This window comes from Ambystoma mexicanum, chromosome 2q (assembly GCF_040938575.1).
Source record: "Ambystoma mexicanum isolate Mex_15411 chromosome 2q, UKY_AmexF1_1, whole genome shotgun sequence".
Taxonomy (NCBI): domain Eukaryota; kingdom Metazoa; phylum Chordata; class Amphibia; order Caudata; family Ambystomatidae; genus Ambystoma; species Ambystoma mexicanum.
This window is the reverse complement of record NC_090924.1, coordinates 464,906,683-464,924,284: the sequence shown is the minus strand read 5'-3', so window position 1 is coordinate 464,924,284 and position 17,602 is coordinate 464,906,683. Positions and strand designations below refer to the sequence as shown.

General features: G+C 44.9%; 1 protein-coding gene across 1 annotated transcript in view; it reads left to right on the top strand.

The window, feature by feature from the left end:
* LOC138569531 (cytochrome P450 3A24-like) overlaps positions 1 to 17,602 on the top strand; it is a 224,409-nt gene that overhangs the window by 128,853 nt on the left and 77,954 nt on the right. Inside the window, exons 7-8 of the mRNA XM_069647587.1 lie at positions 9,102 to 9,250; positions 14,258 to 14,385. Coding sequence (XP_069503688.1) covers positions 9,102 to 9,250; positions 14,258 to 14,385 — 277 coding nt within the window. The remainder of the gene's footprint in view (positions 1 to 9,101; positions 9,251 to 14,257; positions 14,386 to 17,602) is intronic.

The following is a 17,602-nucleotide window of genomic DNA, read 5'->3' as shown; positions in this document are numbered from 1 at the left end:
AAAACCCTAGCAGGTCGAAACACGTGTTGGCTTGACACTTTGAAAATAAATGTTGACACCCACGAATACACGTGATCCTGTTCTCATTATCATAGCTGGCGCAGGTTGAGAGTGATCAACACACTTTGCCCTCTCCACTTACACAGATAGCCCATTCCGTTGTACCCTTTTCTAGACGACTGGCTAATAACCAGGGACATACATCAAGCATGTCTAGAGAACACCCAAAAGACTATAGACCTACTCTTCCAACTGGGGTTCTCCATCAATGAGAAAAAAAACAACCCTTGTCGCCGGCCAAGTATAACAGTTTCTGGTAACTCTAATTTGGACAGAAGACAGGATTGTTTTGCCCTACAGCGAGAGGGTCCAAGACGTGTTGTTTCAAATCCCTCAATATGTAGCCGGTAGTCAGATAACCGCACAGAAAGCCATGTGGCTGATAGGAATGATGGCTTCCTGCATTTTACTGGTGCCACACGCCCATCTGCACATGCGTCAAAGGCAAGAGTGACTCTCGAGCCCATGGTGTCAAGCAAGCGGTCAGTGGGACAATCTAGTGGTTGTCTCAAAAGCCCTCATACTGTCACTGCAGTGGTGGACAAAAAGGGGCACTCTCACCACAGGCGCATCCCTGTCATGGTGGGGAGCACACCTTCTCCACCAGACAGCGCATGGCACGTGGCCATAATCAGTGGCAAACCAACATATTAACCTGTTAGAACTTCTAGCAGTCTTCTAAGCCTTAAATGTTTTCCAACAACAGCTACAGGGGAAACCCGCACTAGACCTGACAGACAGTACCATGGCCATGTTTTACATAAACAAGCAGGGAGGGACACACTCTCCAGGGCTGTCAAAACTGGCCCAAAGCATTTGGAAGTGGGCACTTAAACACAATGGGCCTCATTACGAGCATGGCGGTAGCCGTGCCTGTATGCCAGGCACGGCTACTGCCATGCTCGCTACCGGCACCGTCTTCCTGCGATTGGACAATAACCGGCCCATTACGAGATGAGTGGGCCGGTAATTGCCCATTCGCGGGAGGCGGTAATGCCGGGCTCCCAATCCCTATTCTGCCCCATAGGCCAAAATGGGGGTGGGGAGCATGGTTATGCTCACGGGTGCTGCACAGCCTGCCAGGTCAGACCTGGCGGGCTGTCAGGAACCCGCGAGCAGAACTCGTAATGCGGCGGCCCGGTATGAATGGTGCCGGTGCCTTACCGGCACCGTTCATACCGCGGCCGCCAGCCTTATAATGAGGCCCAATATGTTCCTCCAGTCTCAACAAGCTCCAGGAGAACACAATCTTCTTGCAGATGTGCTCAGCCGAAACGTTTGACTACCTGTAGAAAACGAGTAGCTTGACTGGCTTGGAGAGGAAGCTATTTATTCTGCATCTTCTTTAGCTGTGACGGGATTGAACAATGCAACAATATTTTCTTGCTAGGACACGAACAGGTTTGACAAAAGGTCAGGTTTGTATTTTAAATCTGTACCCTGGAGCGATAATCCAAGACAAATGCATTGTTTGAAGGTGAGTTTGGCTTCAGACAATATCTCAAGAACAGCTTTTTTTATACCACATTTTATTGGCATTTTGTGAAACAAAGCAAAACGAAAAGAAACATTAACATGGTACATTGCAAACCCCTCCCCGCTCCCACATGTAAGTGGTCAACATTTGTAGCAGTCAGTACTTCCCTGACAACACAAAGATGCTACTGAGGTGCCACGTCTGGTTCCCCTTCATGGACAACCGCATAGAGGAATGGGTAAAGAACTGCCTACCCCGCAATGCACTGCGAGGGCGGAAGCGCCAATACTGCTCGTACACACACAAATCCCAGAAAGACCCTGTGGCAGTTGATTTCTTTGGCCCTATGGACACAGGTGAATACCTACTAGTTTTCATTGATGAATATTCACGTTTCCCCATCATCAAGAAAGTGGCCACAATCAAATCCGACAATGGCCCACTGTTCAAAGGCCATGACTTTGCTGCATTTGTGAAGCATTTGGGGTTCAGCCATCAAAAGATCACACCCCGAGGGCCCCAGGCAAATGGTATGGTGGAGCGATTCATGGCATCTATCAAATTGACCATCCAAAGGGCTCATGTCGAAGCCACAAACCCCCACCAGGGACTGTGTAGGATGCTCAGGGATTACCGCAATACCCCCCATGAAGCTACCGAAAAGGCGATGGCTGAAATCCTAATGGCCCATCAGATACAGACCAGACTGGTGACGAACCCAGATGACCACGAGGAGCAAGATGAGGACATAGCGACCAGAGTAGCAGTGAAGAAAGAAAGGGCCAAACAAGACACAGACGAAAGGCGGAAAGCAGTGCCCAAAGATGTGCAGTCGGCGAGGAGGCCCTAGTAAGACATCCGATGACCATGAGAATTTCACTTAGACCCCTCACAGTGGTGGCCCTGAAAGGAACAATGGTGGACCAAGAGCCAGAGAGGTCAGAACCACAAGACAACCTATCGCTGCCCCCATGAGGGGAGGAAAAAATGAAGGTGAAAAAGTAAGGGAACCGGCTGACGAGGAAGCTGAGGGTGGAATACGCCTCCCCCAAAGGGTTATCAGATGACCTCCAAGATTAGTGGAAGAATGCTGAGTCAGACCTTAGAACACATGTCCGGGGGTAGTGTTGTAGGCTACTGCACCTTTAAGCAGAGCCATGACACAAGGCGGGAAGAGGGAGGAGGAGAAAGGGGCACGGACCACGGGAGTGGTTGTTGGTATATATATTACGAGGAAGGAGGTAATAAAGCGAAGGAGCGCCTCGATCTGGGTGTCGCGTCCATTCATTGTGACGAAGTATAACAGCATGCAATGTTAAGGCTGCTAAGTGGGATGGGGGTGCTCTTGATTGAAATTCAGAAGAAGAGCTTTGGGGATTTGTTTGGTAAAATGTGAGTGCTCTTAATAAGTAAAGTACACATATAGTAAGAGTAATTCATGGCTCTGAATTTCTTTTTGGCTTTGGAAGATGTGCATTTTATGTAAAAGGACAGAGCATCACCATTTGGATTGTATTCAAATGCATGCAAAGTAATTATACTCACTGTTAAAAGAAAGGAAAAAGAAATCCAGACACTACCATGCGCTGAGGAAAAAGGTTTTACTGTTTATATAATTATGTCATTATGCTTTTTATGAAAGTTGTCAAAAGATTGTACGCATAAAGACCTCACAAACACAGCTAATTACAAAGATCTAACAAAAACACAAATTGTAAACACCTTACAAAAACACCATATAGCAAAAACACAAATTATAAAGACCTTACAAAAACACCAACATCAACTGATTAGCGAGCATATGCATTTTTTTTCTTATGACAGCTCGTTGAATGCAGAATGGAATTCACATCAGTTTCTTTACTATAAGTTTGTGTGCATAATTCTAAATTTTTGACATTGATGAGTAAGTCCAAAAATGTTATACTGCGTGTGCTTGATTCCAAAGTCAATTCCAGTCCAAAGTTGTTATTATTCAGGTATTGGTTGAATGCTTTGAGCTCATCCTCCGTACCTTTCCATATTGCAAGGAAGCACATTGCAAGTAGCTAGAAATGAGATTGAAGTTAAATAATTCCAACGTAGGGGAGCGCTAAGTCACGTCATTAAACACTTAAGCTACTATTTTTAATTATACTCACTGACTGTCATAAATCTCCCCCGTCTCACCTGTGATCGGGATCTCCCTTGTTCGGCCGCAGGACTCTTCCTGTGGGTGGTTCGGGTCTTGAATAGGCTCGCCCGAGCCTCGTCAGGTTGCAGAGCGCGTTCAGAGTTCCGGGAAGTGTGTGGTTCCAGGGTGTCCAGGATTAGCGATAAACAAGCAATGTAGGGGGGAAGTCCAGGAACAGGAAAAAAGGCAAGGAAGGAAGAAAGAGGATCAAGGAAGCAAATGTAGAGAGCAAACACACGTCGGGTCACTATCGAAGATAGCGTTGAGACGCGCGGACCCGCAGGGGCGTGATCAATTTATAGTACGTGCTACGACGTGAAAGCTAGTGCGTAGCACGGAGCTTGGTACGGCCATGTTGGGAGGAACAAGGAGTACAAGCCCTTCGTGACAATGACCATGAGGTCCAGAAGAGGCAATTTCTCCGGGTCATGACAGCATGCCCCCTCCGAAGACTGGTTCCTCCAGGCTTGCCTGGGTGAATAAGATGGAATCTTCTGAGCAAACGAGGGGTCTTTAAATTAGAAACTGGTTCCCATGTTCTCTCGCTAGGGGGGTAGCCATTCCACTCGACCAGAAATTGTAATCGACCCCTTCTATACCTGGAATCACAAATCCTGGACACCTCATATTCCAACTGGTCGTCCACAACAACAGGTGTGGGTTTGAAGGGTTTTCGAGTAGAACTAACGTAGGGTTTCAACAGGGAAGTATGGAAGACTGGATGTATCTTCTTCCAGGAATCTGGGAGCTTAAGTAGGAAGGAGACAGGATTGATGATCTCCTTTATAGAAAATGGACCATAATAGCAAGGAGCCAATTTGTTTGGTCGTAGATGTCGAGGTAACAGTTTCGAGGCTAGCCAGACTTGATCGCCAACTGCATAGGAAGGTGATGGTCTTCTGTTAGAGTCCGCATATCTTTTAGTTCGAGTCTGGGCCTGTTCTAACTGATCCATTTGCCTCTCTTTGTAAGTCGATCAGCGTCTGAATCCAAGAGTCAAGGGTAGGTACCGGAGTAGATTCTGGAAGAACTGATGGTAAAACAGACGGATGATAACCTTGACTTCAATAGAAAGGGCTGATCTTGAGAGCTGAATGATCTGAGTTATTGTAGGAGAATTCGGCTAAAGGTATAAGGAGAGACCAATCGTCTTGAACCTTGGTGGCAAAACAACAAAGATATTGTTCCAGGGTTTGATTTACTCGTTCCGTTGCCCCATTGGTTTGTGGATGATAGCCTGAAGAAAGGGCATGTTGGATTCCTAGGACACGACAGAGATGTTTCCAGAATTGTGAAATATATTGAGGTCCCCGATCCGAAATAATCTTGAAAGGGAGGCCATGAAGATGAAAAATATGTTCCAGGAAAATTCCAGCAAGTTCTGAGGAAGATGGTAGTTTATACAATGGTGTAAAATGAGCTAGGTGAGTGAACAAGTCAATGGTTACCATGATGGTTGTATATCCTCGGGAAGGTGGTAATTCAACAATGAAGTCAGTGGCAATAACTTCCCAGGGTCTGGTTGGCAACGTAGGTTGTAGAAGCAGACCCGCCGGCCTCTGATTATCGTATTTGTTCTGACTACAAATTGCACAGGTCTTGATGTATTGAACTACACTGGACTTCATTCCTGGCCACCAGAACTGTCTTTGTATAAGACGGAAGGTGTTGGTTACCCCTCGTGGCCGGAGTGAAGAGTATCATGGCATAGATTCATTACCTTCTGTTGAAGTTCTTTTGTCGGAATGACCACTGAATTGTTCTTGAATAAATATCCTTCCCTGATTGACAAACGCCAGGGATTTTTCTCGGATATGTCCTTCCAGAGTTCAGATGATTGAGTCTGTACTCTGATTTCTTCCAGGAGATTGATCGCTTGAGCTACAAAGATTGTAGGTGGAAACATTTTAGGAGAGATCTTATCCTCCAAGGGAACGTAGTCGGGACGCCGAGAAAGGGCATCGGCAATCATGTTTTGCGGTCCAGGAACATGTGAGATTTGAAATTGATACTGAGCAAAGAAGTAGGCCCATCGAGCTTGTCTACTGTTCCTGCACTCCATGGATTGTAGGACCTGAAGATTTCGATGATCAGTACGGACTTGAACTGGATATTTAGCACCCAGGAGTAGATGTCTCCATTCAGTGAAGGCATGACGAATGGCCAATAACTCCTTCTCCAGAACTGAGTAGTGAGTCTCACTGGTAGTCAGGGTCCGTGAAAGGTAAGCAATGGGATGTTCCAACTTATCATCGGATTCTTGTTTTAAAACTGCTCCTATGGCGTAATTGGAGGCATCTGTTTCCACTAGAAAAGGACGATTTATGTCAGGTTGGGCCAGGATGGGGGCCTGAGTGAATTCTTTTTTCAAGCGTTGGAATGCCTTGTCTCATGGTATAGACCAGTTGAATGGAACGTCTTTCTTCAGGAGATTAACAATGGGTTGAACAATCTCGGAAAAGGTGGGAATGAATTTCCGGTAGAAGTTGGCAAGCCCCAGGAAGGACTGTATTTGCTTTACAGATGTTGGGGCGGGCCAAGCCAGTATGGCCTTCACCTTTGAAGGATCCATACTAATTCCTTCTGAACTAAGGACAAACCCCAGATAGTGAACTGATGTAGCATGAAACAAACATTTTTCTGGTTTGGCTAAGAGTTGATTTTCACAGAGACGTTGAAGTACTGCCTTTACATGTTCTTCATGTTTCAAGGAATCCTTTGAGAAGATCAATATGTCATCCAGGTAGACGATAACATTGAGAAATAACATGTCAGAGAACACCCTATCCATAAAACGCTGGAAGACTGCGGGAGCATTAGTCAGACCAAAGGGCATGACTAGGTATTCAAAGTGACCAAAGGGTGTTCTAAAGGCTGTTTTCCATTCGTCTCCTTCCCTGATATGGATCAAATGGTAAGCACCTCGAAGATCCAGTTTTGTGAATATCACTGCACCTCTCACAGCTTCAAGGATATCTGAGATCAGGGGTAGTGGGTATCTGTCTTTCAGGGTGTGTTGATTTAGGCCCCGATAGTCCAGGCAAGGTCTGAGCTCTTTGGTATCCTTTTTAGGAACAAAGAACAATGAAAGCACCAGCTGGTGATTTTGAAGGTGTTATGGTGCCATTCTCAAGATTAGTGTCTAGGTATTCCCGGAGGGCTCTCTTTTCTGGTTCTGAAAGGATAAACATCCTGCCAAAGGGAATCACTGCTGAGGGTTCAGTATCTATGGCACAGTCTTCGGGTCTATGTGGAGTAAGGCTTGAACGATGGCAGTAGAGAATACATCAGCATACCCTTGATAGATCTCTGGAACTTGTACAATATTGGAAACCATGAGTGGTGTCTCCGGACACCTTGGTGGACCTTTAGGGGCTGTGACAGAGGTATCCAGGTTTAAACAATGGTTCATACAGAACTCCGAGCCCAGGAATAAGGATCCGGCCGTCCAGTTGATATATGGATTGTGCCTTTGTAGCCAGGGCATGCCCAAAACCATTGGGTAATGGGCTGATTTTATAATGTCAAACACAATTCTTTCTTGATGATGATTTATGAAAAGATGGATCTCCATTGTTTGCAGACTTATGGGTCCTGAGGAAAGAGGTCTTCCGTCGATCGCTTCCACTGGCTGTGAAAAACTTCTTGCTTCATACGGAATGTTATGACTTCTGACCCAATCTTGATCAATGAAGACTTCCATTGCTCCGCAATCCACCAAGGCCAGTATGGGGTAGACCTTGTCCTTGGATGGCGATAAAAAGGCCTGTAATATCACCAATTTGTTTTGTCCAGGAGAGTTCAAGAATGGAATTGATGTGGAGCAAACATCGCTCTCCCGAAACCTTGCTTCATTTAGGATCGGGAGCTGGCATTTCCCGAGCGCCGGGGAGGAGCCAGAGGACATTCTTTAACTAGATGTTTATCCGAGGCACAATACATGCATAAGCCTGTGTGTATTCTTCTTAACCTTTCCTGCGGGGAAATTGGTCCACGAAAGGCTCCAAGTTGCATGGGTTCAGAATCGGTGCTCGGACTCTTGGCAGATTCTGTCCTTGTAGTATTCTACAGGGAGTATCTTTGAATTGATACTTTATTCTTTTTCTTTTCGGCCTTTCTTTCTTGGATTCTAAAGTCTATTTGCATAGACAAGTCCAGGAGGGCCTGGAATGAACTAGGACGTGCCACCCTGGCTAGCTCGTCCTTAATCTCTTCATTTAGACCTCTGAGAAACAAAGTAAAACTGGCTTCCATGGGCCAGTCTGCCTCTTTGGCTAGCTGTTTGAATCTGGTAACATAGGTCAACATGTCTTGGGATCCTTGTTGGAAGTCAAGTAGCTTTTCTTGAGCACTGTGAACCAGCTCTGGTCGTTCGAACATGGTCTTGAGTTCCGCGATGAACCCTTCATAATCATCCAGGAGAGCATCCCCTGAATTGAGTAATGGAGTGGCCCATGTAAGGGCATTACCGGAAAGATGCGATATTATGAAGCACACCTTAGCCCTAGGAGTTGTGAAATAGTAGGGCTTAAAGGTAAAATGTACCAAACAAGAATCCAGGAATCCACGTAAGGTCTTTGTTGAACCGTCGTATTTATCAACCACTCCTCCCAATAATACGCTGTCCTTGTTCGCGGAGTCGCGTGACAAGACGAGCTGTCTTAGCGCTGCATTCTCGGCTTTTATATTCTGCATCTCTGTGGAAAGTTCTTGCATTCCGCGCATCAGGTCCTGAATAGCATTCTCCATGGTAGAATCCGTATTGATCGTTTGGCGTCTCAAACTGTCATAAATCTCCCCCCGTCTCACCTGTGATCGGGATCTCCCTTGTTCGGCCGCAGGACTCTTCCTGTGGGTGGTTCGGGTCTTGAATAGGCTCGCCCGAGCCTCGTCAGGTTGCAGAGCGCGTTCAGAGTTCCGGGAAGTTCGTGGTTCCAGGGTGTCCAGGATTAGCGATAAACAAGCAATGTAGGGGGGAAGTACAGGAACAGGAAAAAAGGCAAGGAAGGAAGAAAGAGGATCAAGGAAGCAAATGTAGAGAGCAAACACACGTCGGGTCACTATCGAAGATAGCGTTGAGACGCGCGGACCCGCAGGGGCGTGACCAATTTATAGTACGTGCTACGACGTGAAAGCTAGTGCATAGCATGGAGCTTGGTACGGCCATGTTGGGAGGAACAAGGAGTACAAGCCCTTCGTGACAATGAACATGAGGTCCAGAAGGGGCAATTTCGCCGGTTCATGACACTGACGGGGAATAGTTGAAATGACTGTCATTTTCAATGCTACTAGATTAGGCTTTTGTTGTTTCTGTTCTACGAACATTTTGTAAGGTTTTGTGGTTCACCACCTGAAGTTAACATGTTTCACTTGCTTTATCTTTCTTCTCAGGATTTTTGCCAGCTACAGTACTGACGTGGTCCTAAGCACCTCCTTCAGCGTAAATGTGGACTCGATGAACAACCCTAATGATCCCTTTGTGACCAATGGCAGGAGACTGTTCAACTTCCGCTTCCTGAGTCCAAAGCTACTTCTCGTAGGTGAGACACGGAATTCTTTCAACATCTTACAAACCTTTCTCCTCTGAGAAGCTAAGAATATTTGTTTGAAAAACCACACAGCAAAAGGTCAATGATCCTGTCTGCTCCACCACCATACTCCTAAAATAGCATAAATAATATCAGACGTAAGCTAGCAGTCTGACATTTGCTGACTCTCTGCTGATAGGGGCGTGCTACACTTTTCAAGCAGAATGTTGCACCGATTTGCACAATAATTCATTTGAACCCAACATGTGGATTTTGAAGAGGAAACTACTGAGGGAGGAAAAGACTCATGAGAGGGAGGTTTTCCCAGATAGCTTCTAGTGGATTTAATGTGACTAGAATTTTTTTTTAAAAGGTTTAAAAGTTGTTATAGAATATTCTTTTCTGAGATTTAAAAGCTGTTGGATGGTAGCATTAATCGAAATAAAGTATAGTGCTCGCCTGCAGTCTTGACATAGAATAAGAGGCAAACATTTGAGAAATAACTATTTCGTTATCCAGGAGCTCCCATCTTAAATATCTTCTATTACTGATTTTTCCAAGTGAAGAATATTAGAATTAGGCAGCCACAATATATTTCTTCAGAATAAGATCTTTCAGTTCTGGGAAAAATGTAAATTTGTAATAGCAGTCAAAATACTAAAATAATCTATAGTTGGAAAGCCATACTATTTTTGAAAGGTTGATTTGCCAGCCACATGAGGCAGTACGCTGCCATTAACAGGTCTCAAGTCCCACTCAAATAAGTGACCCTACATGACTAGCCACATTTCAAGATGGAGGGAATTCACCTCCTCCGAGACATCCTACTAAAAGAAAACTGGCTATAAGACTAAGGCGAAGAACTTGGACTCTTGAGGAAAGGTCATTCACTTGTGTCAAAAAAGATTGCCAGAGAGTACTGGAGTGGTCAGTGTTACTGCTTTTGTATCACTTGCAACTTATGCTTGAACTCCACCTAAATGATAACTTGCATATTTTTATTTAATTCAATGTGTGTTGTGTGACTATCACCATTACTGGTGTCTTGGTGCTAGATGCGGGGCAGGGTTGGTAAGAAACTACTGAGTGGATTATAAACAGTATAGTGATAGTGGCAATACACCCACCCACAACTTAAACCCAACATGAGCCATGATGGAGAATGAGCTCTCCAAACCTTAAATGGCTTTGTTATTCCTTTTTTCTCCCTAAGTGACCCTTAATGTTGAAGGTTGGTTCCTACTGTAAGACCACACCACCAAATTCCAATCTAACCCACCCATGTTCATTAGAAGGATTGGAGCTTGAGGGGAAGATCTCCAATGAGTTCTTTGCACCAGCCTTTGCATCTCAAGCCATGTTGAAAGGCACTGTCCATGTCTCTGATCTATCACTAGGAACCAAGGTCACACGCTGTTGTTTGGAGATAGCTGGAGGTCGTCCAAGGGCAAGACTTTAATCATTCAGCCACATACTCACAGAGAAGGCATACAGGGAGCCAAAAAGACAGGCTCATCTTGACCTATTGCATATGCCATAGCACAGGGGTCTGCATGGGTCTGCAACCTGTGGATCTCCAGATATTTTGTACTTCAACTGCCATGATTTGTCACTACTGAATATGCTGGCTAGAGCCGATAGGGGCTGTAGTCCAAAACATCTGGAGAGCCAAAGGTGGCAGACCCCTGCCCTAGCCCTGGCAGATCCCTGCACTAGCAGAAGGAGCCGACGGGATTCATTGATACACTCTAATTCACCAGAACATCAGCAGTGCAAATGTGAGCATCCTCAAAACCTTGGGATAGTTTATGACAAGTGAGTTCAAACTAGTTTGAAATGTATGTCTAGTGACATGAATTTAGATCTCTATAATGCGTAGATGAATATGTAAAAAAAGGTTAACATCAGTGCAAAATAAAATTTATTTGCCACAGTCAAAAGCACCAACTCGCCTCTGTTTTGGATTCTGCTGAAACCTGGGCAACACAAAACAGTAGTGAGTGAGGGGGGGGGGCTGGTTACACCGCAAACAAGTATCTGTTTGGGGAGGATGCCCTGATTCCCCTCCCTTTATCTCCATCATAGAGCAAGGGTCAATCCAGGTGCTCCCGTGTGTAAGCTTCTGACAGGACAGTCATGACAGTCCGGGCCCATTCCTAGTATGGCTGTACTGAGCAATTATAGTGGGCCATCTTATCAACTGAGACCCTGAATCCCCGGGGGGGGGGGAAGGTGGTGTGGGGGGGCGGGTGGTCTGGGGGAAAGCACTTTAATTCACATCAAGTCAATTTCATTCATTATACAATGTTGCAAACTTGTGGTTCTTCGTTCACCAAAACAAAGGTTACTAGTGAGATGCTCTGTGGGCTGTGGAGACCGGTGCTGGCTAAAATATTACAAGTCTATGGTTTTCCAAATGCAGTTTCCTGTATATGATGCAAAGTTGCCACTTCATTGTCTCATGGAACAGCTTTTCTTTTCCGCAGAGAAAATGTTGTATATTCTGTGTAACTAACACCTTCTATCCATCTCACTGCGTTTTCAATTCCACTTGTAATTCATACTTTGAGGGGACTGGAGAGCACGAACTAAGGCACAGGCGGCACTACAGGGTTGCAGTAAAGTGAAAACAAGATGGCAGACATGCCAGATGAAGGCTTGTTCCAGCCCGCTAGTCCCAAAGTGAGGCCAGGAGCACCAACCAATCTCAAATCTAAACCAATTACCAGACACAGCGACTCACTAAGAACTCAACCCATGGCGAGCACAATAAAAACTAGCCTGCCAGTGTGGGTTGGAAAGAGCAGGATGCTTGCATTTGGTGGTGGTTGGAGATGGGAGTGAGTAAGAGAAAGTAGAGGCAGGTGAGACGGAGAAGACTGGAATGGTGGCCGTAGAGGAAAACTGAAGGAGATGATGGGAGCTAAGAGACTTAAGAAAGGGGTGGTAACATCAGGAGGATGAGATAAAAGTAAGGAGGAGGTGGTGAGAGTTTGAGTGCAGGAAGATGTGGTATGATACACCAGGGATCGGAAGTGACACAGTGGAGATAATAACTTTAAGTGGCGATACAGAGGAGGGGGAAGTGGAACCTCAAGGTGTTAAAGAAGTAGAAGTAGTAATAGTGAAAGTAAAAGGCAGTAGCCTGGAAGAGAGAACACCAAAAGAAGGTGGTTTAGGGGTGGTGAGAGCAGGTGACAGCAGGTGGTAAATGTGTCATGGACCACCAGGTCATAGTGAGATAGGAGAAGGACAGGGCACCATCAGGAGGTGAAGGTGGTACAGAAGAGGAGGAGGTGGGTGCATCAGGTACGAAGGTGCAACTGAGGAGTAGGTGTAAACCAGTCCTCTATGCAGACATGATGGGAAGGATCCGGTGGGCCAGGCCAGCTCTAATAAGGACCAGGCAGTGATAGGAAGGAGTATGTACCAGGGAGGTTACAGTGAGACCAGAGAAGCAAGGGGAAAACAAGCAGCAGGTACCGCACGCAAGATTGACCCCCAGGGACGCCTCTCGATTTCTCCCTGTCAGCTACCTCCCCTGGTCCGTTTGTTTGAGAGACTTTGATCCAAAGTGAGTCTTGGAGTATGTTACCCCAAACGCTATGCAACTAAGCAGTCATCAGATTAAGGGTTTGGGAGGACCTAAAGTCCATTACTCCATGAATCTTGGAAAGAGGTGATGAAACCCCTGTAGAACTGTAAGGAATGGATCAGAGTCTTAAAGAGGCCCTGGAAACCCAGGACCCTGACGTGGTGAGACCCAGCGAAATCCCATTTCTATTTTAAATTGGTTCCTTCTTGTGACTAACTTACAAATAAAGGCGTTGAACTTCAGTATATGGTCTTGGCATGCTCCTTGGTCATAGGCAATGTGGGCATAAACCCAACCTCATTCTTCAAAGCCAGGGGTGCACTTAGAAATTGGCAGGACTCCATTGCACAGATGAAAGTGTATTATGTTCAGTTAACTTAATACCTCTTTCCCCTGCAGTACTCCCACCCCCATTTGCGAAGTCTGTGGTCTGTAGGTTTCTGAGTCAGCCATGTGGGCATGTTATAGAACAGTTCCAATGGCAAACACCTTAATCTCCCTGCTCCTGTGCCAACCCATGTGATCTCTGGATGTTTTTCGAATATCTACTATTACTACCATGTATACACCATGAATTGCTCTTTATTTATTTATTTATGTATTTATTTATTTATTATTTTGTATTAATTTCTTTTGTGTGGAGGTTATGTCTGTGTTGCCCAGCTCACTGCTCGTGTACATCGTAGATCCCACTTGACACAGAAGCAAGTCCCCTTCTCTTAGGGTTCACCAGGAGCAGAACACAGGCCCCTTCACTCGGGGTTACACAGAATATACTCAGGATAGCTCTAGCAGATCACCAGTGGATGCAAACAGCAGCCCCGAACCCCCATCCACAACCTCAGCCTCCCGCACTCATGCTGGGATTGCAGGCGCACGCCACCACACCTGGCAATTGCTCTTATTATATCCACTGTTAAAGACCAACGCATGAGAGGACTAGAACTTTTCTGTTTTGCAACCTATCGACTGATTTGTGTTGCTGGGAAGGAGATCATTTGCGTTCTGTATCGTCTCACCAGGAGCACACATTCATCATTTTGTTTCCTTTAGATCTTTTTTTCCTGCCATTTAGATGGTTAGTTGGTTCCATGAAGTTGAGGGTCACACACAGATTATAAACGTTCACATATACACACTGTTGATTTCCGCTACAGTTCTATTTTGTGGAATTTGAGGGACTTGAAAACCATGATCAACACATTTCCATGAAAGTGTGCTCAAGTTTGTTGACCAACCTAGTAGCATCACCATGTTGATAAATGTAAGTGCCTAAGTTTCAATGGCAGGTAGGGATTTTGATGTCCAGGTTTGGGAAATAGCTACTCGCTAGAAACATAGGTGGCCCCAACACCTGCCAAGATTCAACAATGAAATTAACTCTTTTGGAAAACTTACCATCAGTTATTTATTTTCCTTTCCAGTGTTTTTTCCATTTCTGATTCCTATTCTTCAAAAAATGGACATCTCGCTGTTTCCCAAGGAGCTGGTCCAGTTTTTCACATCTGCAGTCAAAAGTATCAAAGAGAAGAGGCAAAAAGGGAACCATGAGGTGAGTCCAACCTTACCTCATAAATGGAAACGATGTACAACATATCAAATGTTTATATTAAAATGTTCACATTATATTGCATCTAATACCACCCTATGGTAAGTGGATTCAAGCTACAGGTGACTAATATGGAGAGACAGCGTGATCAAAGCACACAAACTTCAGGGCCTTAACACAGCACATTAATCACCAGTTGTGCTTTCAAAATCTACTAACCTACTCGTATTGTCAAGGAGATTCTTATGAAGGGTGAGTACCATTTACATTGCACTCAACCTTGCTGCTGAGTTGTTGGGAACTTTTATTTGCCATTTACTGCAAACTTGCATTTACTGCAAACAAACTTTGCTTGCAGTAAATGGCAAATAAACGTTTTACTGTAAATGGCTGGCCTTTTGGTGGCAGCATTGCTCCAAATATGAGTGTGCTCATGGTGACATGCACCATTTTATAGAAAGAACTGGAAAAAAATGCTGTCACTCATCACCAAGGGCCAGGTGCATTTCTCTTAGGTAGAGTACGTAAACAAAGGAACTAGTCTAGTTGGATTCTTAAGAATTTGGCTGACTAGGCCTTACTTCTTACGCATCATTTGGACTTAATGCAACTTAATATGCAGTTGATTCACATGTATAATTTCTGCACTAAAAATAAATCAAATGGCACAAAATAAACTTCCATCCTCACATTCCTTGTATGGAAATAGTAGGGATTTGTAAAAAGTAATGTTAATGTTTTACGTCAAAGTGGCAAAATGTAAATGATTTAAGCATTGGATGAAAGATGCTGCTGCCAATGTCTGGCAATACACTGCCACTGCCTAAATAGCTGTTGATGGATGTGGAGCTAGTGCAAATGCCAGGTATGAAGGGACAGTAGCTCCTCCTCCTGCTCCACCCTGGGCCATGAAGGAATACTCAAGGAGGTCACCCACTTGGTCAGCTGTACTAGGAGAATGCAATAGGTGTCTCCATGGCTCAGGAGAGGGTGATGTGGCTGAACCCAGCATTTGCAAGCTGGCAGTTTGGCACCAGCAGCCCTGCCTAGCAGGCCAGGTCACCGCCTGTTGTTGCCGGGTGTAAGCATCGCGAGTTTCCTTCTGCCAGATAGATTCCAGCTGCTGGGCTTCCTTTAGTGTTCATGTTTTATGATTGTAAGGCTTTTCTGCCTTCAGGGACAACATTTCACCAAAATGCCTGGGGTAGTGGAAGAGAGCTCACATGAGCCTTGACCTCTGATTGCATCAGAGGAAGTGGTATCATTGGACCCCACCCCAAAATGACATCATGGAAGGCAATGAAACACAACATTTCACCACTTGACAAAACAGGAAGTGGCATCAGATAGCATTGTTCCTAAGTACAGTACGCAAGATATGGTTACGATATCACTGTAATGTGATATACATTTCATACAAGAATGGATCACCGTCTGTATCGTTAATATCAATGTATATAGGCCCATATTACCAAATTACTGTGAATGAAAGCCGGCGTCCAAGGCCAAATGATAAGTTATTATATAGCACCTATGCTTAAGCGCTTTATATAGAACAAATATACAAACAATATCACCCAACCTGTGTTGGTACTCATTTATCAACCTCAGAAGGATGAAAGGCTGAGTTGGGCTTGCCAGGTGTTGAACCTTCACACTGCAGATAACACACACATCGCAGCAGCGAGCGCTCAACCCACTGAGCTATCTTACCAGCTATAGTAAAATGAATAATTGCATGTCTAAATGTTCTCAAAGTAAGAAAGCAAATTACACTCTGTAGTGCATACCTTTAAACTGGTAGTTAACAGCAGGCCAGTTAATCTGCAGGTCCGTTGCAAAGTTGGCCACATTTCAAGCCTACATGGATCTACTTTTCAGGCTTCAGAGGTTGGCAAAATACATATCATTGGGAGGGTTCATAACAGTTTATTAAAGAATTTAGAGCAGCACAGGGAAAGCAGCGCACTAACATGGCATCCCGTACTCTAAGCACTCGTTATCACATACATGCAAACAAACATCCTGAAAAGCATGCCATGGAGATAGGATAGACACATTGCAACAAAGCAATAATTGTGGCACAATGATATCAAGGGCCACTTTATGTGCAATGGTGAAACATTTATACACTGTACACAAGCTTTATGGCACAAGGATTTTGTTAAGTGACCGAGGACACCGAGATGGAATGTCTTGTGATGACTGTAATAGAGACAACCGCAGAAAAAACGTGTGAAAAGCAAAATACATAGTCCAACATGGATGCTTATTCTACTCTAGATGCTTTTTGGACGTTTTTGGCTGCATTGTCAATTTGAAGTGTTTAAGAACAGACTAAATCAGTGACTGAAGCGTGCCTGAAATAAACCTTTAATGAGTCTAGCAATTATTGTATAGAATTCCAGAAAGACATATTGTTATTCCTATTCTTTCTTATTTAGGGTCACTTCTAAAGTGTTACACTTGTGGAACCCCTGTCTTTTTAAGAGGCTTGAACAAGAAAGCCAGCCACTCCAGAAACAAAGAGCCATATGGCGCTGGCTACAGCCCAGGAGCTTCAATTTCTTTTTAAAAAAAATGCGCACCTTTTGTAGTCAGGTAGCACCCTGCCATGGTACTGCTCAATGGGAGTTAGGGGCAATGGTCTGAGAAAGCAAAGAACACCTGCCTGATAGCAGCAGCAATCAATCCATGGCTACTGTAATGTGCGCACTAAAAAGCACGCAGAGAAACATGCGTTAATGGGTTTCTGCATATCGATGCAGAGGCCATCATTACAATAACTTGTGTCAAGGCCCTGCTCAGCCCCTCTCCTGTATCGTGATTTAAGCGAGCGTTGAACTCACACGACTACCCTCGGCCCACTAAAAGCACTGATAGTTGGCAAAGGGCTTTATGGAAACCTGCATATTCAGACTACCTCTGGGGCAAGAGCTACAGCACATATCCCGGTACGCTGCATTTACACTATGTCCTAACTTTTTAAGTGTGCTATTCTTTGTGTAAATCACTGTCTGTCTGACAGGCAGCCCCCGACAATGGACCTGCAGGCACAGGTACCTTTCCAGCTGCCCTGACAATAAACAAACACCCACACAGTTGCACTGGGCTCAAACCCTTCTTTATTCAACTGCCTGTGGACATCCTGTCCACGCACATCACGTCCCCGCAAATGCCCCACCCTAGCCCCACCTCTAACATAACAAGGCTGAGTACG